At 45.3% G+C, this 24,954-nt stretch overlaps 2 protein-coding genes across 4 annotated transcripts in view; both read right to left on the reverse strand.

The window, feature by feature from the left end:
• Positions 1-241: 241 nt before the first annotated feature.
• On the reverse strand, positions 242-20,506 carry LOC125965580 (uncharacterized). Its single transcript, XM_049715765.1, has 6 exons — positions 20,461-20,506; positions 19,378-19,763; positions 18,846-18,975; positions 18,090-18,266; positions 14,850-14,963; positions 242-3,078 (listed from the first exon to the last, which is right to left on the reverse strand). Exons 1-6 carry the CDS (start codon positions 20,504-20,506, stop codon positions 3,038-3,040), a joined length of 894 nt encoding a protein of 297 aa, XP_049571722.1. The 3' UTR covers positions 242-3,037.
• EXOG (exo/endonuclease G) overlaps positions 19,635-24,954 on the reverse strand; it is a 30,344-nt gene continuing 25,024 nt past the window's right edge. For all 3 annotated transcript variants that reach the window (XR_007479549.1, XR_007479550.1, XM_049715573.1), the window contains one exon: positions 19,635-19,743. The gene's annotated coding sequence lies outside the window, so the exon portion shown is untranslated. The remainder of the gene's footprint in view (positions 19,744-24,954) is intronic.

Genomic DNA, 24,954 nt, shown 5'->3' on the forward strand with positions numbered 1-24,954 from the left:
TACAGCTAAACCAAGCCCAGTGCACCCAAAGGAGGGTAGACTCTCTGGGCTGCAAGAGCTTTGAAAAGTTACCTGGTCTCCATGTCTCCTGCTGGGAAGGTTCCCACCTCCATCCTCCTTCTTCACAGTCGCCCCACCTCCGGAGGACAGCACCCTCAGCAGAGTGGTTCTCCAAGGGTTGGGTTCTGACCCGGGCAAGAAGGGTAAGGGGGAAGAGGTTATAAGACACAACCCCCTGGAATTTCTTTTTTTTTGACCCTGGGGCTTGTGGGATCCTAGTTCCCTGACCAGGGATCCAACCCACACCCCCTGCATTGGAAGCGAAGAGTCTTAACCACTGGACACCAGGGACACTCCCTTGGGTGTTGGTTCTAGCACATACCACTCAAAGTTACAACTGGGGAACACAACTTTCTCTAAGGTGGTTGTTGCAGGAGTAACCAGAGCTGGGTATGAGAAAATGCTGCCGCCTTGTGGCTGGTTCCTGAAACAACAACTTTAAATCTGGTGCTCATGGGCACATGTTCATATTCACAAGGCCTGGGGGGCTGTAAATGACACCTGCCCTCAAGAAATGTCCTGTGGTAGGCAATCCAAAAAACATTCAAATCAGGGCAGAATGTCACAAAGCCAATTTCAAGAGGTAACTTTCACTCATACTGTTTTAAAAAAAAAAAAGCACATGCCAAGATGCTCAACATGACTAATTATTAGAGGAACACAAATCAAAACTGCAATGAGGTCTCACCTTGCACCAGTCACAATGGCCATTATCCAAAAGTCTACAAACTATAATAGCTGGAGATGGCGTGGAGAAAAGGGAACCCTCCTAAGCTACTGGTGGGAATGGCAACTGGTAACAGCCACTATAGAGAACAGTATGGAGGTTCCTTAAAAATCTACAAAAAGCTACCAGATGATCTGGCAATCCCACTCCTTGTGCTATATCCAGAGAAAACCCGTATTCAAAAAGACCCATGCACCCCAACATCCATTGCAGCAGTATTTACAATAGCAAAGACACGGAAGGAACCCTATGTTCATAGATGAATGGATAAATAAGTTTTGGTATGTATAGACCATGGAGTATTATTCAGCCATAAAAAGAATGAAATAATGCCACTTGCAGCAACACAGATGGACCTTGAAATGATCATATTGTTGCTGAAACTTCGCCTCTCGTCACCCGTACCGAATAGGAAGGCGGAGACAGAGTGTTGTGTGAAGTAGAAAAGTGTGGCTTTTATTGCTTTGTCAGGCAAAGGAGGCCACAGCAGTCTAATGCCCTCAAGAGTCTGTGGCCCACCCTGGAGGGGGTATGAGTAGTTTTATAGTGTTTAAGAAGCAGAGCATGATCACCTCATGGCAAATTCTCAGATTGGCTGGCATCGAGGTGAAATTTCAAACTTCATTAACCTTTGGTTTTCATCCAGTCTGGGGTCTATGTTCTTGCTGTCAGTAGTTTTCATCTGGAGGGGACTGCTTCCTGTACAAAGAACTCAGGAATGCGTGTCAGGCCTTTATATCTTTCAGAAAACTCTAACTTGGGTGATTCTGCTACTTGACAGAATTATAAATTCTTACCAGTTCCCCAGCCCATCTGCTACTGTTTGTTTCTACATCTTCACATTTCCCAATCACTGACTCTTGAGTCAGCGTTCTTCTTCAAAGAGAAGGACACAGGTGCTTGTACATGGTTTCAATCCCCCTTTTTCTTTGATATTCCTCAGTTGAGAAGGAATAGCTGCAGAACATGAAAGGGGATGTTTTAGATTGAGAGGTTAATCATAAACTTGGCAGAAGAACTCAGTGTCAGTCCATCTCTGTTTCAATTTTCCCCTTCTCTGTGGGAATGGGGTGACAACCACTCTGGTTACTTCCTGCTGATGTGGGGCATAGTCCTGACTAATTTGGGGAATGGACACAGAGTTGGAAATAATCTCGAATTTGAAGCTTAGCATCAATATTTTATATTAAGAAAATATTACCTCTCTGTTTGATTGCTTTGTCATAGCACCTAGACAAACATTTGAAAATTATTAGACATATTACAATGCAGATAATGGTTAAAATACACCTTTGTAGTATTCTTCAAAATAATCCTATTTCAGATGGCAACCAGGAAAATAAGTTTTGGAGTGCTTCCTTTTTACAGATATTTAGTAACCAAGTAGGCTTTTGCTGGGAGGCTATAGCTTGAGCTGTCTCATTTGCTATTACTATTTTTAAAGTAGGAAAAAGGTTTCATAGTTACAAGACCTTGAGAGGATAAGGTTGCAGTTGGCAGCTGCCATTAGATATTGTTTTGAAAATGGCTGATGATATTCTTAAGTCTGATAAAGTTTAGAGAATTCAAGTTTGCAGTAGTGTAGGAACATGTCTGAACCCACATCCATACTGGCCACCTAGTTCCATTTTGGACGTCTGAACCACAGTTATTTCATTTTGATTTTTTTAATGGCTAAAGCAGATGTACAATGCATGTTTAATAGACCCAAAATAGACCCATTGATTGATAATCAATATGTTTTTCCAGCGTTGCCAGAGTGGTCGCCCAGTTGCCTGCTCTGGGTCCATTTATGTCCCTTGGTCCTATGCCTTTTTTTTTTTTTTTTTTTGCTTAGTTCTCCATGTTGGGGGAAAACTCATCAGATACCATGAACAGGCTCACAGGTATGTGAATAGGAAAATGCTTTGCAGGGTATACAGTTTATCACTTTCACTTAATTGTCACACAAGCATTGTACACGTTTAGCAATACACTTAAAACAAGCAGGGATACATGTCATGAATATTTATACTCTGTTACAACTTCACTAGAGAATTTTTTTTTTCATGCTGAACACTGGGGTGAAAAATATGGTTAGAAGTAAAACAATAACTTTCCATTTTGATAGGAAGTAGGAAGACAAACATTTGATAAACAGTGCAGTCTGAATTAGTTGGATGGTTCTTACGGGCCTGGTCCAGATTTTTATGTCAGCTGTCTTCCACTGCTGTTGTCTTCTTTTCATCCTGATGTGGGTGTCGTTTGGAGTTAGCAGTCTTTTCTATAGACATTCAAATGCAGAGGCCCTTCTTAAATGGGAAATATGAAATCGAGTAAATTCCCTTCAGTTTTGTGGTACATATCATAGTTAAGAGTATCTTTTAAGGGTCTTTTTATTTAGTTTGCTGACAATCCTTTAAATAATATCTTTTCCAGTGTGCATAATCTCTTAGTTGTAGGTCACAGGGCATCTGATCTTCATCCAAAGATATAGATTACCATGATTGGCTTTAGAAACAAGCTTAGGATATTCTTTTACTAGTTCAATTAAACTTTATAATAAGGTAACAGCAATAAGGAGCCATCTTGGACATAGATACTAAATACAAAACTTCAATATCCACAAAGCTATACTATTGAAACATAATTTTTCTCTCTAGATTATCCTCATTTTTTACTAAGTCCAGCCAAATTAAGGCTGATTAGTTCAAAATAAGTCTGGTTTCAATATACATCACCAGATTATTCATATAAATGTAATTGCTCATATAGGCTCATTTATATTGGCTGCACTGGAATTCTTCATTAGGAATCTCAGATCAAACTTTTTTTTTTTTCGCTTTTAATTTCCTTTTTTTTTTTTAACATCTTTATTGAAGTATAATTGCTTTACAATTGTGTGTTAGTTTCTGCTTATAACAAAGTGAATCAGTTATACATATACATATGTTCCCATATCTCTTCCTTCTTGTGTCTCCCTCCCTCCCACCCTCCCTATCCCACCCCTCCAGGCGGTCACAAAGCACCGAGCTGATCTCCCTATGCTTTGCGGCTGCTTCCCACTAGATATCTACCTTACGTTTGGTAGTGTATATATGTCCATGCCACTCTCTCACTTTGTCACAGCTTACCCTTCCCCCTCCCCATATCCTCAAGTCCATTCTCTAGTAGGTCTGTGTCTTTTTTCCTGTCTTACCCCTAGGTTCTTCATGACATTTTTTTTCTTAAATTCAATATATATGTGTTAGCATACGGTATTTGTCTTTCTCTTTCTGACTTACTTCACTCTGTATGACAGACTCTAGGTCTATCCACCTCATTACAAATAGCTCAATTTCATTTCTTTTTATGGCTGAGTAATATTCCATTGTATATATGTGCCACATCTTCTTTATCCATTCATCCGATGATGGACACTTAGGTTGTTTCCATCTCCAGGCTACTGTAAATAGAGCTGCAATGAACATTTTGGTACATGACTCTTTTTGAATTATGGTTTTCTCAGGGTATATGCCCAGTAGTGGGATTGCTGGGTCATATGGTAGTTCTGTTTGTAGTTTTTTAAGGAACCTCCATACTGTTCTCCATAGTGGCTGTACCAATTCACATTCCCACCAGCAATGCAAGAGTGTTCCCTTTTCTCCACACCCTCTCCAACATTTATTGTTTCTAGATTTTTTGATGATGGCCATTCTGACTGGTGTGAGATGATATCTCATTGTAGTTTTGATTTGCATTTCTCTAATGATTAGTGATGTTGAGCATTCTTTCATGTGTTTGTTGACAGTCTGTATATCTTCTTTGGAGAAATGTCTATTTAGGTCTTCTGCCCATTTTTGGATTGGGTTGTTTGTTTTTTTGTTATTGAGCTGCACGAGCTGCTTGTAAATTTTGGAGATTAATCCTTTGTCAGTTGCTTCATTTGCAAATATTTTCTTCCATTCTGAGGGTTGTCTTTTGGTCTTGTTTATGGTTTCCTTTGCTGTGCAAAGGCTTTGAAGTTTCATTAGGTCCCATTTGTTTATTTTTGGTTTTATTTCCATTTCTCTAGGAAGTGGGTCAAAAAGGATCTTGCTGTGATTTATGTCATATAGTGTTCTGCCTATGTTTTCCTCTGAGGGTTTGATAGTTTCAAGCCTTACATTTAGGTCTTTAATCCATTTTGAGCTTATTTTTGTGTATGGTGTTAGGGAGTGTTCTAATTTCATCCTTTTACATGTAGCTGTCCAGTTTTCCCAGCACCACTTATTAAAGAGGCTGTCTTTTCTCCACTGTACATTCCTGCCTCCTTTATCAAAGATAAGGTGACCATATGTGTGTGGGTTTATCTCTGGGCTTTCTATCCTGTTCCATTGATCTATCTTTCTGTTTTTGTGCCAGTACCATACTGTCTTGATTACTGTAGCTTTGTAGTACAGTCTGAAGTCAGGGAGCCTGATTCCTCCAGCTCCGTTTTTTGTTCTCAAGATTGCTTTGGCTATTCGGGGTCTTTTGTGTTTCCATATAAATTGTGAAATTTTTTGTTCTAGTTCTGTGAAAAATGCCAGTGGTAGTTTGATAGGGATTGCATTGAATCTGTAGATTGTTTTGGGTAGTAGAGTCATTTTCACAATGTTGATTCTTCCAATCCAAGAACATGATATATCTCTCCATCTATTTGTATCATCTTTAATTTCTTTCATTAGTGTCTTATAATTTTCTGCATACAGGTCTTTTGTCTCCTTAGGTAGGTTTATTCCTAGATATATTATTCTTTTTGTTGCAATGGTAAATGGGACTGTTTTCTTGATTTCACTTTCAGATTTTTCATCATTAGTGTATAGGAATGCCAGAGATTTCTGTGCATTAATTTTGTATCCTGCTACTTTACCAGATTCACTGATTAGCTCTAGTAGTTTTCTGGTAGCATCTTTAGGATTCTCTATGTATAGTATCATGTCATCTGCAAACAGTGACAGCTTTACTTCTTCTTTTCCGATTTGGATTCCTTTTATTTCCTTTTCTTCTCTGACTGCTGTGGCTAAAACTTCCAAAACTATGTTGAATAAGAGTGGTGAGAGTGGGCAACCTTGTCTTGTTCCTGATCTTAGTGGAAGTGCTTTCAGTTTTTCACCATTGAGGATGTTGGCGGCTGTGGGTTTGTCATATATGGCCTTTATTATGTTGAGGAAAGTTCCCTCTATGCCTACTTACTGCAGGGTTTTTATCATAAATGGGTGTTGAATTTTGTCAAAAGCTTTCTCTGCATCTATTGAGATGATCATATGGTTTTTCTCCTTCAATTTGTTAATATGGTGTATCACGTTGATTGATTTGTGTATATTGAAGAATCCTTGCATTCCTGGAATAAACCCCACTTGATCATGGTGATCATGATCTGTTTAATGTGCTGTTGAATTCTGTTTGCTAGTATTTTGTTGTGGATTTTTGCATCTATGTTCATCAGTGATATTGGCCTGTAGTTTTCTTTCTTTGTGACATCCTTGTCTGGTTTTGGTATCAAGGTGATGGTGGCCTCGTAGAATGAGTTTGGGAGTCTTCCTCCTTCTGCTATATTTTGGAAAAGTTTGAGAAGGATAGGTGTTAGCTCTTCTCTAAATGTTTGATAGAATTTGCCTGTGAAGGCACCTGGTCCTGGGCTTTTGCTTGTTGGAAGATTTTTAATCACAGTTTCAATTTCAGTGCTTGTGATTGGTCTGTTCATATTTTCTATTTCTTCCTGATTCAGTCTTGGCAGGTTGTGCATTTCTAAGAATTTGTCCATTTCTTCCAGGTTGTCCATTTTATTGGCATAGAGTTGCTTGTAGTAATCTCTCATGATCTTTTGTATTTCTGCAGTGTGAGTTGTTACTTCTCCTGTTTCATTTCTAATTCTACTGATTTGAGTCCTCTCCCTTTTTTTCTTGATAAGTCTGGCTAATGGTTTATCAATTTTGTTTATCTTCTCAAAGAACCAGCTTTTAGTTTCATTGATCTTTGCTATTGTTTCCTTCATTTCTTTTTCATTTATTTCTGATCTGAGTTTTATGATTTCTTTCCTTCTGCTAACTTTGGGGGTTTTTTGTTCTTCTTTCTCTAATTGCTTTAGGTGCAAGGTTAGGTTGTTTATTCGAGATGTTTCCTGTTTCTTAAGGTAGGATTGTATTGCTATAAACTTCCCTCTTAGAACTGCTTTTCCTGCATCCCCTAGCTTTTGGGTCGTCGTGTCTCCATTGTCATTTGTTTCTAGGTATTTTTTGATTTCTTCTTTGATTTCTTCAGTGATCGCTTCGTTATTAAGTAGTGTATTGTTTAGCCTCCATGTGTTTGTATTTTTTACAGATCTTTTCCTGTAATATCTAGTCTCATAATGTTGTGGTCGGAAAAGATACTTGATACAATTTCAATTTTCTTAAATTTACCAAGGCTTGATTTCTGACCCAAGATAGGATCTCTCCTGGAGACTGTTCCATGAGCACTTGAGAAAAATTTGTATTCTGTTGTTTTTGGATAGAGTGTCCTATAAATATCAACTAAGTCCATCTTGTTCAATGTATCATTTAAAGCTTGTGTTTCCTTATTTATTTTCATATTGGATGATCTGTCCATTGGTGAAAGTGGGGTGTTAAAGTCCCCTACTATGAATGTGTTACTGTCGATTTCCCCTTTATGGCTGTTAGTATTTGCCTTATGTATTGAGGTGCTCCTATGTTGGGTACATAAATACTTACAATTGTTATATCTTCTTCTTGGATCAATCCCTTGATCATTATGTAGTGTCCTTCTTTGTCTCTTTTAATAATCTTTATTTTAAAGTTTGTCTGATATGAGAATTGCTATTCCAGCTTTCTTCTGGTTTCCATTTGCATGGAATATCTTTTTCCATCCCCTTTTCAGTCTGTGTCTCTAGGTCTGAAGTGCGTCTCTCGTAGACAGAATATATGTGGGTCTTGTTTTTGTATCCATTCAGCCAATCTGTGTCTTTTGGTGGGAGCATTTAGTCCATTTACATTTAAGGTAATTATCGATATGTGTGTTCCTATTCCCATTTTCTTAATTGTTTTGGGTTCGTTAATGTAGGTCTTTTCCTTTTCTTGTGTTTCTTTCCTAGAGAAGTTCCTTTAGCATTTGTTGTAAAGCTGGTTTGGTGGTGCTGAACTCTCTCAGCTTTGGCTTGTCTGTAAAGGTTTTAATTTCTCCATCAAATCTGAATGAGATCCTTGCTGGGTAGAGTAATCTTGGTTGCAGGTTTCTCTCCTTCATCACTTTCAATATGTCCTGCCAGTCCCTTCTGGCTTGCAGAGTTTCTGCTGAAAGATCAGCTGTTAACCTTATGGGGATTCCCTTTTGTGTTATTTGTTGTTTTTCCCTTGCTGCATTTAATATGTTTTCTTTGTATTTAATTTTTGACAGTTTGATTAATATGTGTCTCGGCGTATTTCTCCTTGGATTTATCCTGTATGGGACTCTCTGTGCTTCCTGGACTTGATTAACTATTTCCTTTCCCATATTAGGGAAGTTTGCAACTATAATCTCTTCAAATATTTTCTCAGTCCCTTTCTTTTTCTCTTCTTCTTCTGGAACCCCTATGATTCGAATGTTGGTACGTTTAATGTTGTCCCAGAGGTCTCTGAGACTGTCCTCAGTTCTTTTCATTCTTTTTTCTTTATTCTGCTCTGCAGTAGTTATTTCCATTATTTTATCTTCCAGGTCACTTATCCGTTCTTCTGCCTCAGTTATTCTGCTATTGATCCCATCTAGGGTATTTTTAATTTCGTTTATTGTGTTGTTCATCGTTGCTCGTTTCATCTTTAGTTCTTCTAGGTCCTTGTTAAATGTTTTTTGCATTTTGTCTATTCTATTTCCAAGATTTTGGATCATCCTTACTATCATTATTCTGAATTCTTTTTCAGGTAGACTGCCTATTTCCTCTTCATTTGTTAGGTCTGGTGGGTTTTTATCTTGTTCCTTCAACTGCTGTGTGTTTTTCTGTCTTCTCATTTTGCTTATCTTACTGTGTTTGGGGTCTCCTTTTCACAGGCTGCAGGTTCATAGTTCCCATTGTTTTTGGTGTCTGTCCCCAGTAGCTAAGGTTGGTTCAGTGGGTTGTGTAGGCTTCCTGGTGGAGGGGAGTAGTGCCTGTGTTCTGGTGGATGAGGCTGGATCTTGTCTTTCTGGTGGACAGGTCCACGTCTGGTGGTGTGTTTTGGGGTGTCTGTGGCCTTTTTATGATTTTTGGCAGCCTCTCTGCTAATGGGTGTTCCTGTCTTGGTAGTTGTTTGGCATAGGGTGTCCAGCACTGTAGCTTGCTGGTCATTGAGTAAAGCTGGCTGCTGGTGTTGAGATGGAGATCTCTGGGAGATTTTCGCCGTTTGATATTATGTGGAGCTGGGAGGTCTCCTGTGGACCAGTGTCCTGAAGTTGGCTCTCCCACCTCAGAGGCACAGCACTGACTCCTGCAGCAGCAAGAGCCTTTCATCCACATGGCTCAGAATAAAAGGGAGAAAAAGTAGAAAGGAAGGAAGGAAGGAGGGAGGAAGGAGGGAAGGAAGGAAAAAAGGAAAGAAGATAAAGTAAAATAAAATAAAATAGTTATTAAAATAAAAAAAAAAATAAGAAAAAAATTTAAAAAAAAACAAAAAAACAAACCAAAAAAACCGGATAGAACCCTAAGACAAATGGTGGAAGCAAAGCTATACAGACAAAATCTCACACAGAAGCATACACATACACACTCACAAAAAGAGGAAAAGGGGAAAAAATCATAAATCTTGCCGTCAAAGTTCACTTCCTCAATTTGGGATGATTCGTTGTCTATTCATGTATTCCACAGATGCAGGGTACATCAAGTTGATTGTGGAAGTTTAATCCGCTGCTTCTGAGGCTGCTGGGAGAGATTTCCCTTTCTCTTCTTTGTTCTCACTGCTCCTGGGGCTCAGCTTTGGATTTGGCCCCGCCTCTGCGTGTAGGTCGCCGGAGGGCGTCTGTGCTTCGCTCAGACAGGACGGGGTTAAAGGAGCCGCTGATTCGGGGGCTCTGGCTCACTCAGGCCGGGGGAAGGGAGGGGTACGGACGCAGGGCGAGCCTGCGGCAGCAGAGCCCAGTGTGACATTGCACCAGCCTGAGGCGTGCCGTGCGTTCTCCCGGGGAAGTTGTCCCTGGATCCCGGGACCCTGGCAGTGGCGGGCTGCACAGGCTCCCCGGAAGGGAGGTGTGGATAGTGACCTGTGCTCGCACACAGGCTTCTTGGTGGCGGCAGCAGCAGCCTTAGCATCTCATGCCTGTCTCTGGGGTCCGCGCTTTTAGCTGCAGCTCGCGCCCGTCTCTGGAGTTCCTTTAAGCAGTGCTCTTAATCCTCTCTCCTCGAGCACCAGGAAACAAAGAGGGAAGAATAAGTCTCTTGCCTCTAAGGCAGGTCCAGAAAACAGGTCCAGACTTTTCCCCGGGCTCCCTCCCGGCTAGCCGTGGTGCACTAACCACCTGCAGGCTGTGTTCACGCTGCTAACCCCAGTCCTTTCCCTGTGCTCCTACAGAAGCCCGAGCCTCAACTCCCAGCCCCGCCCGCCCCCGTGGGTGAGCAGACAAGCCTCTCGGGCTGGTGAGTGCCGGTCGGCACCAATCTTCTGTGCGGGAATCTCTCCACTTTGCCCTCCGCACCCCTGTTGCTGTGCTCTCCTCCGCCACCCGCAGTCTCCGCCTGCGAAGGGGCTTCCTAGTGTGTGGAAACCTTTCCTCCTTCACAGCTCCCTCCCACCGGTGCAGGTCCTGTCCCTATTCTTTTGTCTCTGTTTATTCTTTTTTCTTTTGCCCTACCCAGGTACATGGGGAGTTTCTTGCCTTTTGGGAGGTCAGAGGTCTTCTGCCAGCATTCAGTAGGTGTTCTGTAGGAGTTGTTCCACGTGTAGATGTATTTTTGGTGTATCTGTGGGGAGGAAGGTGATCTCCGCGTCTTACTCTTCTGCCATCTTCCCGGAAGCCCTTTCAGAGCAAACTTTTAAAAGGTCTCTCAAGGCCAGGCTTGCCTACAGATTCTGCCTGTGATATCTACAGATTGGGTAAATTTGTCTCTTTTCCGGGTCTCAAGAGTATCTAGATTCCTGCACATGCCAAGAGACAGTGTTTTCCATTCACCTGATAAAGGCTGCTCAGAACCCAAGAGTCTCCAATTTCTGGAGGAACCAGGCAGAGAGAAAAAAATAATTTTACCTACAGGTGTAAATTATCAAATTGTTGTAAATCATAAGTAGCTTGAAGAAAAGGGCCAAAGATTAGAAGCCAGCAGTATGTCAGACAATTCAGAAAAACTATAATCATATTTAGCAGTTCATTTAATCCCCTATAATTTATTTCGTTCTGTTTGAGTCCAGTTTTTCCATTAGTTTTGTTGACCTTGCTTGATGATTGAGGATGACAGAGTGATAATTTCAAGAAATTTGTGACATTAAGTCTTGTATGATTTATCCAGTGAAGTGGGTGTCTTGATCACTGGAGATGGTAGACACTATACTCCAAGTGGGAAACACATTTTCTAACCTTTTCCTTTTCATTGTGAGCATTCCCTGCAGCCAGAGAAATCTTTAACCCATCTAATAGAAAATGAGGTTTGTCAGGGAGCCGGGAAGAGCCAAGAGGGCATCTTGGATTTCCCATAGCCCTGATTTTTAAAAATTTACAGCTATTGTTTATTCATTTTTAAATTCCCTGACTTAGAAGTAGACCATTTCTATGCTATAAGGGCAGGACAGCAGAAATCTGACAATGAGGGGATCAATGTTAACAACATAGAAAATTCTTTTCTCAAAGTACCTTTTTCACAACCCTTTAATCACTTTCTGGATTCATATTAATTTGTCCTTTTTTTCCATCCAGAAACAACAAAGTGTAGGACAAAATTATTATCATCATTTTTTTCTCAACAAAAATATCTGCAGTCTCTGTACCTTCTCTCACTGGCAATACATCTCCTACTTGCTTTACACACTGAAATGTTTCCCTTATCATTTTATTAGCCTTAATTACATATTATAATTTTTAACCCTTAAAAAAACCCTTGCACTTTCCTGGTGGCACAGTGGTTAAGAATCCACCTGCCAATGCAGGGGACACAGGTTTGAGCCCTGGTCCGGGAAGATCCCACATGCTGCAGAACAACTAAACCTGTGCGCCACAACTACTGAGCCTGTGCTCTAGAGGCTGCGAGCCACAACTACTGAAGCCTGGGCACCCAGAGCCTGTGCTCTGCAACAAGAGAAGCCACTGCAATGAGAAGCCCGCGCACCACAATGAGGAGTAGCCCCCACTCACCACAACCAGAGAAAGCCTGCATGCAGCAACGAAGACCCAAAGCAGCCAAAAAAAAAAAATTAATTAATTAAAAAAAAACAACCCTTAATCTCTAGTGAGAACCAAGAAGAAAGCAACTGAATTGTCTGTCATATTGGCATTCTCTGATTAGCAGACTTAGGAACATATTCTATAATCTCAAAAAAACATGCATTTTCCCAAAGCACAATTTCTTTTCTCAAAGTGGCACAAGACATGTGTCTAATAAATGCAAACATCTTTAGTTTCCCTCTTGCAAGAAGACAAAAGTAGGTAAATTTAGATCTCATTTGTAAGCACTTACTTTTCTTTAAGCCAATTAAATAGAGCTCATTTACAAATTAACCTCAGCAATATTATCCAAAGTCAGAGACACATACTGAGACATACATACAGATGGAGATCTCATTGTTTCATCTTTTTATATTTCATGAATCAGGCACTGTAATTAAACTTATCAGTTTATGAATAAAGGAACAAATTTACACATTTGATTTTAAAAGGCTTCTTTTTCTTCCCTCCTTTCCTTCTCCCCCTTGGCTTGAGGCTCTACTAATTAACCTAAGACTGAAGTCCCAGGCACAGTGGGCTGTGTTTGTACTTCAAGGACATTATGAGTTAACTTCAAGTTTTCTCCTAAAAGAATAGTTTTGTTCTCTCAAGGTCAGTGTTCTGAAAAAAAGTATTTTATCAAGCTAGCTTTCGCTAACTGCACATGCAAAATGGACCAGTTTTGGAATTTCAAAAGAGTTTCATCTCAACCAGTTTTCTCTGGAGTCTAAAGAATATTGTGACCACATGGTGTTAAATTATTTTTTCCCTATTTATAGGGTTACAATTATAGGTTGACCAGGCTGCCAAAATTTTCCCTAGTGGGCTGTCAGATGGAATCAAAGAAGAAGCACTTCCCACGTTGAGTCAAACTAAACACTTGCCGGCAAAACCAAAGGCAAACCAAATCCTTGTCTGGCAAACAGAAGCCACAAACAAACAAAAAACCAAACAGCCCAAGGCTCAAATTGGTTGCCAAGTCCCACTAAGCCCATGGCCTTAGTCTAAGCTGCTCCTTACAAACTGGATCTAAAAAATCCACCCCCCAAAAAGATAAATAAAATAAAAAATTCCCAAACGGCAACAGAAGGTTCCCCAAACGGACAAGGTTGAGGGTCCTTGGAGTGCATGCCGGGGGGCTTACCGAAGTGCTGGCAGAGGTGCTGCGACGTCCCAAACTCTACCTTGCTCCTTCCCCAAAATATCTTCTCAGAGCAGGAAGTCCGGACCCGTGTGGGCAGAAGGAGAGGGGGACGTCCTCAAGGCAAAGGTGGCCTTGGCAGCTCCTAGGACAGCTCCTCTCCTGTCTTCCATCCCCGCCTCGGAGCTCCAGCTACCGAGATGGCAGGCCGGGTATGATCAGGGCACAGCCCTATGGCAGGGGATCCCTGGCGATCCGGCCTCCAGAGGAGTCCTCCAACTCTCTGCTCTCTCGAAGGAGGCTGATGTGGAGAGAAACCTCAGAGCATCCGACCAAACACAGGGGCGCCTCAAGGCCACCTGCACACAGGTCGATCCTGGATGAGCCCCCAGAATTCTATTGCCAAAACTTGGCCTCTGTTCACCGGTGCCAAATAGAAATGCAGAGACAGAGTTTTGGGTGAAGCAGAAAAGAATAGCTTTTACTGCTTTGCCAGGCAAAGGGGGCCACAGCGGGCTAATGCCCTCAAGACTGTGTGACCCAACGTGGAGGCGGTGATTAGCTCACAGACAATTCTCGGATTGGTTGGCATCAAGGCGAAGTTTCAAGCTTTATCAACCTTCTGGTTTCAACCAGTCTAGGGTCTATGTTTTTATGGTCAGCAGTTTTCATCTGGAGAGGATCTGCTTTCTGTAAAAACAACTCAGGAATGTGTGTCAGGCCTTTATATCTTTCAGGGAACTGTGGGTTTCATGATTCTGCTATGTGGCAGAATTATAGTCTAAATTGTTACCGGTTCCTCAGCCCAACAGCTATTCTTTGTTTCTCTACCTTCACATTTCCCAATCATTAACTCTTGAGTCAGCATTTTATCACAAAAGACAAGGACACAGGGGCTTATACACGGTTTCAATACTAACTGAAGTAAGTCAGACAAAGACAAATGTAATATATCACTGGATGTGGAATCTACAAATTGATACAAGCGATCTAATTTACAAAACAGAAACAGACTCAAAGCAAATTTATGGTTACCAAAGGGGAAAGGTGGCAGAAGGGATAAATGAGGAGGTTGGGACTAGCATATATACCCCAATATATATAAAATAGATGATAATCAACAAGGACCTTCTGTATAGCACAGGGAACTCTACTCAACACTCTTTAATAACCTATATGGGAAAGGAATCTGAAAAAGAACAGATATATGTCTATGTATAACTGAATCAAGTTGCCAAACACCTAAAAAAACACAACATTGTAAATCAACTGTACTCCAATAGAAAACAAAAGTTAAATTAAAAAAAAAAAAAAGAAATGCCTACAATGTTCCCCTCAGTGACCTGGGCTAGTGTCACATTCCTGGAGCCTGAGCAGGCTTGGGTCCCAAGGCTGGACTGTCATGGGGCTGAGGGAGCTGGGGAGGATCTGCCAGCAAATGAAGCCCCCCTTGGACCTGTAGTGCCTGGTGCCCTCTGCACAGGACCACAATCTCTAGATCCAGGCGGGCCCTCCTACAGCTAAAACAAGCCCAGTGCACCCAAAGGGTGGTGGACTCTCAGGGCCGGAAGAGCTTTGAAAAGTCACCTGGTCTCCACATCTGCTGGGAAGGTTCCCACCTCCATCCTTCTTCCTTAGGGTTGCCCCACCTCTGGACAATAGCACCTTCAGCAAAGTGGTTTTCCAGGGTTGGGATTTGCCCTAGGGGTGAAAGGGGAAGGGGGATGAAGTAATGAGACACAACCCTTCGGATGTTTGTTCTGGCACATTCCACTCTAATTTACAACACAGGAACATACTGTTTAAAAAAAAAAAAAGATTCTCAACATTACTAATTATTAGAGCAATGGAAATCAAAGCTACAAAGAGGTATCACCTTTCACCAGTCAGAATGGCCATCATCAAAAAGTCTACAAACAACAGCAGTTGGAGAGGGTGTGGAGAAAAGGGAACCCTCCTAAGCTGCTGGTGGGAGTGGAAACTGGTAACAGCCACTATGGAGTACAGTATGGAAGTTTCTTTAAAAACTAAAACTAGAGCTACCGGATGATCCGGCAATCCCAGTGCTGGGCGAATATCCGGAGAAAACCATAATTCAAAAAGACCCACGCACCACAATGTTCACTGCAGCACTCTTTACAATAGCCAAAACACTAGCAACCAAACTGTCCGTGGACAGATGAATGAATAAGATGTGGTACATATAGACAATGGAACATTACTCAGCCATTAAAAAGAATGAAATAATGCCATTTGCAGCAACACGGATGGACCTAGAGATGATCACACTAACTGAAGTAAGTCACACAGGGAAAGACAAACATCACATGATGTCACCTAGAGGTGGAATCCAAAAGTCGATACAAATGAACTTAGTTACAAAACAGAAACAGGCTCACAGACTTAGAAAACAAACTTACGGTTACAAGGGAAAGGTGGGGAAAGGGATAAATGAGGAGGTTGGGATTAGCATATACACCCCAATATATATAAAATAACAAGGACCTACAGTATAGCACAGGGAACTCTACTCAACTCTGTAATAACCTATATGGGAAAATAATCCAAAAAAGAATAGATATACGTCTATGTATAACTGAATCAAGTTGTTGAATACCTAAAACAATCACAACATTGTAAATCAACTGTAGTCCAATATAAAGTAAAAATTAAATTAAAAAAAAGAAAAAAGAAATGCCTACTATATTCCTCTCTGGCCTCGGTGACCTGGGCTGGTGTCACATCAGTGGAGCCTGAGCCAGCTTTGCTCTCATGGCTGGACTGTCCTGGGGCTGAGGGAGCTGGGGAGGATGTACCAGCAAGTTAGCCCCCCTTGGACCTGTAGTGTCTGGTCCCCTCTGCATGGGATCACAATTTCTAGATCGAGGCGGGTCCTCCTACAGCTAAACAAAGCCTAGTGCAACCAAAGAATGGTGGACCCTCAGGGTTGTAAGAGCTTTGAAAAGTCACCTGGTCTCCACGTGTTCTGGTGGTGGGCTTCCCACCTCCAGCCTCCTTGCTTAGAGTCGCCCTGCCTCCAGACGACAGCACACTCAGCAAAGCAGTTTTGCCGGGGTTGGGATTTTACCCGGAGGTTGAAAGGTAAGGGGGAGGAAGTAATGAGACACAACCCCCTTGGGTATTTCTTCTGGCACATTCCACTGTAATTTACAATCCCCAAACACAACTTTTGACTTTCCAAGGCTTTGGTTGCCTGAGCATCTAAGCTGGGCATGAAGAAATCCTGCCGCCTTGGGGCCGTTTCCCGTAACAACAACTTTAAAACTGTTTCTCATGGGCACTTTATATTAACAAGGCCTGTGGGACTGTAAATGACACCTGCCCTCCAGAAATGTCCTGGGGGAGGTAATCCAAAAAGAAGACTGTCAGGAAGCCAATTTCAAGAGGTAACTTTCACTCACACTCTTTAAAAAAAAAAGCACATGACAAGATGATCGACATCCCTAATTATTATACAAATGCAAGTCGAAGCTACAACGAGGTATCACCTTGCATCGGAGTGGCCATCATCAAAAAGTCTACAAACAATAAATGCTAGAGAGGATGTGGAGAAAAGGGAACCCTCCTACGCTGTTGGCGGGAATGTAAATTTGTTCAGCCAATGGAGAACAGTATGGAGGTTCCTCAAAAGCTGAAAATAGAGTTGCCGTATGATCCAGCAATTCCACTCCTAGGCATATATCCAGAGAAAACCATAATTTGAAAAGATACAGGGACTTCCCTGGCAGTCCAGTGGGTGAGACTCTGCGCTTCCACAGCAGGCAGCGTGGGTTTGATCCCTGGTCAGGGAACTAGGATCCCGCATGCCGCCTGGCATGCCCCCCCCAAAAAAAAAAACAGAAAAAAAAGATACATGAACCCCAATGCTCACTGTAGCTATTTACAATAGCTAAGACATGGAAGCAACCTAAATGACCATCTACCAATGAATGGATAAAGAAGATGTGGTACACAGAGACAATAGAATATTACTGAGCCATAAAAAAGAATGAAATAATGCCATTTGCAGCAACATGGATGGACCTAGAGATAATCATACTAAGTGAAGTAAGTCAGACAAAGACAAATATCACATGATATCACTTATATGTGGAATCTTTAAAAAATGATATAAATGAACTAATTTACAAAACAAACAGACTTCGAAAATAAACTTATGGTTACCAAAGGGGAAAGGTGGAGAAAGGGATAAACGAGGAGGCTGGGATTACCATATACACCCTAATGTATATAAAACAGATAATCAACCAGGACCTACTGTATAACACAGGAATTCTGCTCAATACTCTGTAATAACCTTAAAGGAAAAATAATTTGAAAAAGAATAGGTACAGGTGTATGTATAACCAAATCACTTTGCTGTATACCTGAAACTAACAGAACATTGTTAATCAACTATACACTGCTCCCACGTAAAGTAAGAATTAAAAGCAAAACAGGGGCTTCCCTGGTGGCGCAGTGGTTGAGGGTCCGCCTGCCGACGCAGGGGACATGGGTTCGTGCCCCGGTCCGGGAGGATCCCGCATGCCGCGGAGCGGCTGGGCCCGGGAGCCGTGGCCGCGGAGCCTGCGCGTCTGGAGCCTGTGCTCCGCGACGGGAGAGGCCACAACGGTGAGAGGCCCGCGTACCAAAAAAAAAAAAAAAAAAAAAAAAAAAAAAAAAAAGCAAAACAAGACCATGAGGACAGGGTTTAAGTGCGCTTTACTCAGCACCGCGGCCGGTCCCTCGCTCAGCGGCTGGCACGCGGCAGTGGCTCAGTAACCCTTTGTGGAGCCCGTGGAGGGTGGAGGAGGCTGGGTCACTCACCATAAGCAGTAAAGGGCCAGGCCTCCCCTCTGACATGCTCCAGGTCACTACCGCTTGGAATGGGCCAGTGCAGGAGCTCCTCACTGTTCTTGAAGCCAAAACTTGGATTCTGGGCGTGGGGCCCCTTGTGTGGGTCTCTGTAGCTGCCTGAAGTGGCCTGGGAGGTGTCAGGCGCATCTGGAGGGAGGCAAGAGTGGGCCTTGCGGTCACCACACCGCCACAGCTGTCACCCGGCCACTGGGGTGAGGCTGGGGTCCAGGTTCCATGAGGGACGGATGCCGGCTCCTGTATCAGAAGGCAGGCATGCAGCCCAGGATCTCAGCCCTTGGCAAGGAGAGAGATGCTCCCGGACAGACGTCAGCTCTCACCCTGGGGCCAGGCTGCTCCCTGCCCCGTGCCAGCCACTCTTCCGCCTCAGCCTTGACGGCCACGAGACTTAGTGCCGGGCGGCTGGGAGGGGCAGGGAGACAGCACAGGCACTCACTCCTACAGGCGGAGACAGAGCGGGCAGCGGCCGAGAGCTAGGAGGTGCCAAAGGCCACCGCGGATGGGCTGGGGAAGCCACAGGACTGTGTCTCCTGCACACCCTTCCAGCTCACCGTCCTGTGCGCTGCCTGAGGGCTGGGGAAGGCCAGGCCGGCCTGCTCGCACCACACTCTCTGACCCCCGCCCCGTGCCTGGCACAGAGAGCAGCCCCGGAATGCTGGCACAAGAGACACCCCCTCAACCCAGCCGTTCACCGTCCACTGGGTTCACCTGGATCCTCTCCTCCATTTGAGTCCTTCCTGCCCTTCTGTCCTCTTAGGTCCCTGGCTCCTATTCTCACCCACCGCCCCACCTTCCACTCTGTTCTTCTGGAAGGACGCCACCTACATGAGATCCTCGCCTACATGGAGAGGGAGGTGCGGATTCACACACATGCACACTCAAGGCACAGCAACCAGGATCCGTGTTGGAGAGCGAGCAGGGCGTGACCATAGGGAGATGCCTGAAATCCTAAGAAGGAACCTCAGGCTTCCTGTTCCAACCACCCTGGACCAGGGGCCTCAGGACATTCCCAGGGACAGAGGCAGGCAGACAGGCCTGAGGTGGGGGCCGAGGGATTTGGTTCAGAAATGACACTCAAAGCCCGGCAGCTGCCAAGCTCTGTCTCAGGGGATCCTGGGGGGATCCCAGAGGGACCCGGGGGGCCCCCACACAAGGCGCCGCTCTCCTGTGGGCGTCCCAAGTCAGCCTGAAGGGCAGGGGATGGGGACGGGCCAGGGCCAAGCCCAAGCCCAGCACGTACAATCACCACTCCGACAGGCACTTCCTCCCAGGCCAGTTCACGGGGCTGGCATCCGCGGGCAGCTGCCAGGCACCTGCTGCCGGAGAGAAAAGCCCCATCGCCCCAGCGTTCGTGGAGGGAGGCGCCAGCTCGGATTCCAGAAAGGCGTGCAAGTCGAAGCAGAGCCCCCTCCCTGGATGTGGGCTGACCGGCGGTGGTACGTCCTGCCCTCCCACCCCGCTGTCCTCCGGCCCGGCCTCTGTGGGGCTGAGCTTGCCTCCTGTATTTGCTCTTGGAGCCGTGTCTCCTGGGGACCGTCTGTCTGCCACTCATCCTCTTGGGCTGCACTCCCTCTTCCTGGACAGCCAGGGACCAGGCTGCTTCTGCCTGCAAGGCAATGGGAGATGCTGCAAAGACGGAGAACGGGGAGGGCTTGACCAAGAGAAGAGGCCGGCTCGACAGAGATAATTGGGCCTCCTGTATCCTGTATCAATCCATCACATTTATAGTCTTCTCTCCAGACAGGAGACAACGAGGAAATGACAAAAGCCAATAAGGCCAATAAATAAAGGGTAATGGAATAACCAGTACAGGCAGCCCATCCCCTGACCCCCAGAGCCAGGAGCAGGGCTGAGCCCTCCCCTGTGTCTGTCTTGACTTCAGCCACAGGCCCCAGGCGACAGGTAACACCGGTCAGCAGCCCCCATGGGGTTTTCAGCTGGAGCTCCAGCTGCTCAGGCCAAAAACCCTCGCATCATCCCTACCTCCTCTCTCTCACACACCCCACATCCAATCCAGCAGGAAATCCTGCCGGCTCTGCCTTCAGAATATATCCCAAGTCAGACCACTCCTCAACACCACCGTCGCCATGCTGGTCTGAGCCACCAACGCCTCTTGCCTGGATTCTTACAAAGTCCTCCTGGTTGGTCCTTGGCCCAGACCATTCTCAACACAGCAGCCAGTGGCGCCTATTAAAAGGCGAGTTGCACAGAACCCCCGAGTGGCCCCCATCACACTCAGAGAACAGCCTGAGCCCTCTGCAGCCCCGCAATGCACCCCGCTCCCCAGGGCCTGTCTGAGCCCGTCTACAACCCCGGCTCTTACTCCACTTCAGCCACACCAGCTCCTTGCTGGCTCCTGCCCAGGCCATGCACGCCTCACCTGAGGGCTTCAGCAGTGGCTGTTCCCTCTCTGTCACAGTCTTCTCCCAGAGAGTGCATGGCGCCCCTCTTTCCTCGGATGTCACTTTCGCAATGAGGCAACAATGACCATCGTACTTTCTATCCTCTCCAGCCCACTGTTTCTATACTTAGATCACATTCCGTGGGGTATAATTTACACATAACAAATTCATCCTTTTTATTTTTAAGATCTTAGCCCTTCTTTCTTTTTTTAATGTTTATTTATTTTTGCTGCGCTGGGTCTTAGTTGCAGCATGTGGGATCTAGTTCCCTGACCAGGGATCAAATCTGGCCCCCTTACATTGGGAGCTTGGGGTCTTAGCCACTGGACCACGAGGGAAGTCCCAAAATTCACTCTTTTTAACTGCGCAGTGTGGTGAGTTTTGACAAATGTATAAGCAGTAATAACCACCACCAAAATCAAGATAGCAAATATTTCCATCACGTCCTCATGCTCCTTCGCATTCAACCCCTTTCCCAGCCCCAGTCCCTGGAAACCACTGAGGTGTTTTCTGTTCCTGTAGTGCTTTTTTCTGGAGCATTCATTTGAATGGAATCATACTGCACATAGCCTTTGTGTCTGGCTGCTGTCACTTAGCATAATGCATTTGAGCCTCATCCGTGTTGCTGCCTGTGTGTTTGTTCCTTTTCATTGCTGAGAGGTACTCCATTAAATGGAGGTACCATGGTTGGTTTTGCATTCAATAGTTGATGGACTGGACATTTGGGTTGTTTAGTTTTTTGCCATCAGGAATAAAGCTGCCGCTATCAACATTGTGTACTTGTGTTTGTGTGATCATATGTTTTTATCTCTTGGGTAAATGCCTAGAAATTTAGTTTCAGGGGACAACTAATCAGTTTCATCTGATTAGTATATGTTTAACTCTATAGAAGTTGTCCAATGTTTTCCAGAGTGGTTGTTCATCATTCATTCCCACCAGCAATGAGAGTTCCAGTTGCTCGGGCCTCCCTGGTGGCGCAGTGGTTGGGAGTCCGCCTGCCGACGCAGGGGACACGGGTTCGCACCCCGGTTTGGGAAGATCCCACATGCAGCGGAGCGGCTGGGCCTGTGAGCCATGGCCGCTGAGCCTGCACGTCCGGAGCCTGTGCTCCGCAACGGGAGAGGCCACAGCAGTAAGAGGCCCGAGTACCACAAAAAAAAAAAAAAAAAAAAAAGAGAGTTCCAGTTGCACCATATGCATGCCAACACTTGGAATTGTCAGTCTTTTTTTTTTTCCTTTAATTTTAGCCAATTGGGTGGGCGTGTCCTATAATTTTAATCTGCATTTCCCTGATGACTAATGATGACAAATGATGTTGAGCATCTTTTCATGTGCTTATTAGCCATTCCTATATCCTCCTTGGTGAAATGTCTGCTATTGTTTTTAAGGAGCTCTAAAGAAATGCTTTATATATTAATACATATGCCACCATTTGAAGGAGCAAAACTCCCTGTGCAGTGTGAAAACATTCCATTGCTCTGCATGGGCTTGCTGTATCATCTGGAGAAACTGACCTCACTGTTCTAGTCTCCATTTTCTCATCTGTAAAATGGGCATGACAATACTTACCTCCTAAGGTAGTGTGAGGGTTGTGTAAACTAAGACACATAAAGACTTTACAATAATCCCTAGTACACAGTAGCACTTAATAAATATCCAGCATGATAATGATGAGCATGATTACCAGCCCCCATGTGACTTGTTCATGCCAATCCAATTTCCCTCTTCCAGAGCCCTGCGTTTTCATCCGTAAATGGTTAGGGACAATCTCTAAGCCCCCTCCACAGTAACATTCACTGATTTCCTGAACTGCTCTCTGTTTACTGACACACCCCTCACAGGTCCCTTCCTCCACCCAGGGGCACCCCCGATAGCCACCCACCCCCCGGGACACTAGTTACACACACAATGCAGCAGAAAGCTCCCTGCAGCCCGTCCTTCCTGACACGCAGAATGGCCTTGGCCCCAGCTCCTCAGTCACCAATGAGAGGGACCGTGAGAAGCTGGAAGGACCAGGGGGGGACAGTGGAGACTGAGGAAGAGCTGGGAAGGGCAGATGGCACCAGGCAAGACCAAGGAAGCTGGGAAGGTAGTGTGGCCCTTCTGGGACCCCATCCCCTGCCCCGCAGTGCCCCGCATGCCCTTCCCTCTCCCCACACCACCCTCTCCCTAGCTCAGCTCCACAGCTCAGGGTGGCGGGGGACCAGGCCCTCCGTCAGCCACACCCTCCCCCCACCTGACCTCTGGGGGAAGCTGGATCCCCAAGAGAGCCCCTCCCTGGGGGTGTGGGGCAGGGAGGACAGGAGTGTCGGGAAATGAGTCCACACAGACCTGGGGCTGTTACCAGGGCACCACAGGGAGTGGAAGGAGGTGAGAGAAGGGGGCTGGCCAGCAGGGCCCAGGCCGCTGGCAGGACAGGCCAGAGGTGGCAACTGGGGAGCTGAGGGACAGGGAGGCTGCTAGAGCAGAGGGCGTCACAGGGGCTGGGGGCCTGGGGGTTCTAGAAGCCCAGAGCAGGGAGACTAGGAGGCAGTGAGGGGCTGGAGTACAGGAGGCGTGAGGAAGACCACAGGCCAGGGGCACGGCTGGGTCGGGGTGCTGAAGCTCTGGACTTCCCACCCCCAGTCCTCCACTTCCACTAAGTGGGCTCTTTCCGCGCACTGTCAGCTCCTCGATTATGGGCAGCCCGCCCAGACCTCGCCACCCACCTGCTGCCAGGCCCCAGATGCAGAGCCCCCATGCTGATTTCTCTGCTCCTGTGACCCGGCTGAGGGCCACCTGGCCCCATGTGTCTGCTTCCCGTCAGCCCCAGCTGCTGCGTGACCACCCTCCTCCTCCTGTAGGGACTCTGACGTCTGCAGGATAAATAAAAACGGAGCAGTGGGGCCACAGCCTGGCCAGCGAGCCTGACAGCAGCGGGACTCCCCAGGCGCGAGGGACAGGAGGCCCCGGAGCCAAAGGAGTCCCTTTCCTCATTCACTCACTCCTGCTAAGTGATGTCAGCCTACACACGGGACCAGCTGGGGAAACCGAGGCATCTGTCCATTCTTCCTTTAGCATACATGTGCTGAACATCTCCCAGATTCTGGAGTTAAAAAAATGAGCACAAACAGAGGAGGCCCATGCCATCCTGGGGAGACAGACATTAACCTCAAAATCCACAAACCAGGGCTCTTTAGAATTACAAAACAGTGAGGGGGTGGGGGACAAAGTACGAGTACGAATATCCAGGGGACGGCATCAGGGAAGACCTCTGATGAAGACATGGCATTTTTGTTGACTGAGGTGGGTGTTGCCAGGCAGAGAGAGGGAAGGGTCGCAGCCTGGTCCAGAAGGGAAAGATGGCCCACGTGGCCGGCATGGGAGTGAGGGGGAGCCAGGAGCGGAGTGTGGACGTGACCCAGGGGCACACAAAGAGGTGCCTTGCTGTACATGCTTTTTTATTATTTGCAGGGAGGGGCACGGTTGCCATCTGGGTTTGTACTTTAGAAAGATCCCACCTCTTGCTCTGAGGGAAAGATCTGTGGGGCATAAGAATAGATGAGGGGAAACAGGTCAGGTGGTCTCTGTAGGGAGAGATGATGGGGCTTGGACTAGGATGGGGACAGTGGAGGGTGAGAAACTTGGGAGCAATTTTGGATGCAAAACTGGGGGACAGAGCACCCAAGAGTGGGTGGAGGCGCCTCTGACTAGGACAAGGAAGGTGCCACGAGAGGCAAGAGGCCTCCTCAAGGCCACCTCCTGGGCTGGCCCTCAGGCCTCCTACATGTGGCCCAAAGAGTACTTGGCAAGCAGGACGGATGATTCATTGGGGACCTACTCTATTTAAGAATTAATTCTCCACTATGGAGAAGAGTATGAAGGCTCCTTTAAAAACTAAAATTACAGCTACCATATGATCCAGTAATCCCACTCCTGGGCATATATCCAGAGAAAACTCTAATTTGAAAAGATACATGCACCCCAATGTTCAATGCAACACTATTCACAATAGCCAAGATATGGAAGCAACCTAAATGCCCATCAACAGATGAATGGATAAAGAAGATGTGGTACATAGAATGGAATATTACTCAGCCATAAAAAAGAACAAAATAATGCCATTTGCAGTAACATGGATGCAACCAGAGATTATCATACTAAGTTAAGTCAGAGAAAAATACCATATGATATCACTTATACGTGGAAGCTAAGATATGACACAAATGAACCTATGAAACAGAAACAGAATCACGGACATGGAGAATAGACTTGTGGTTGCCAAGGGGGAGGGGGTTGGGGGAGGGATGTAGTGGGAGGTTGGGGTTAGCAGACGTAAGCTATTATATATAGAATGGATAAACAACAAGGTCTACTGTATAGCACAGAGAAGTATATTCAATATCCTATGATAAACCATAATGGAGGGCTTCCCT

This window comes from Orcinus orca, chromosome 10, assembly GCF_937001465.1.
Source record: "Orcinus orca chromosome 10, mOrcOrc1.1, whole genome shotgun sequence".
Classification (NCBI taxonomy): Eukaryota; Metazoa; Chordata; class Mammalia; order Artiodactyla; family Delphinidae; genus Orcinus; species Orcinus orca.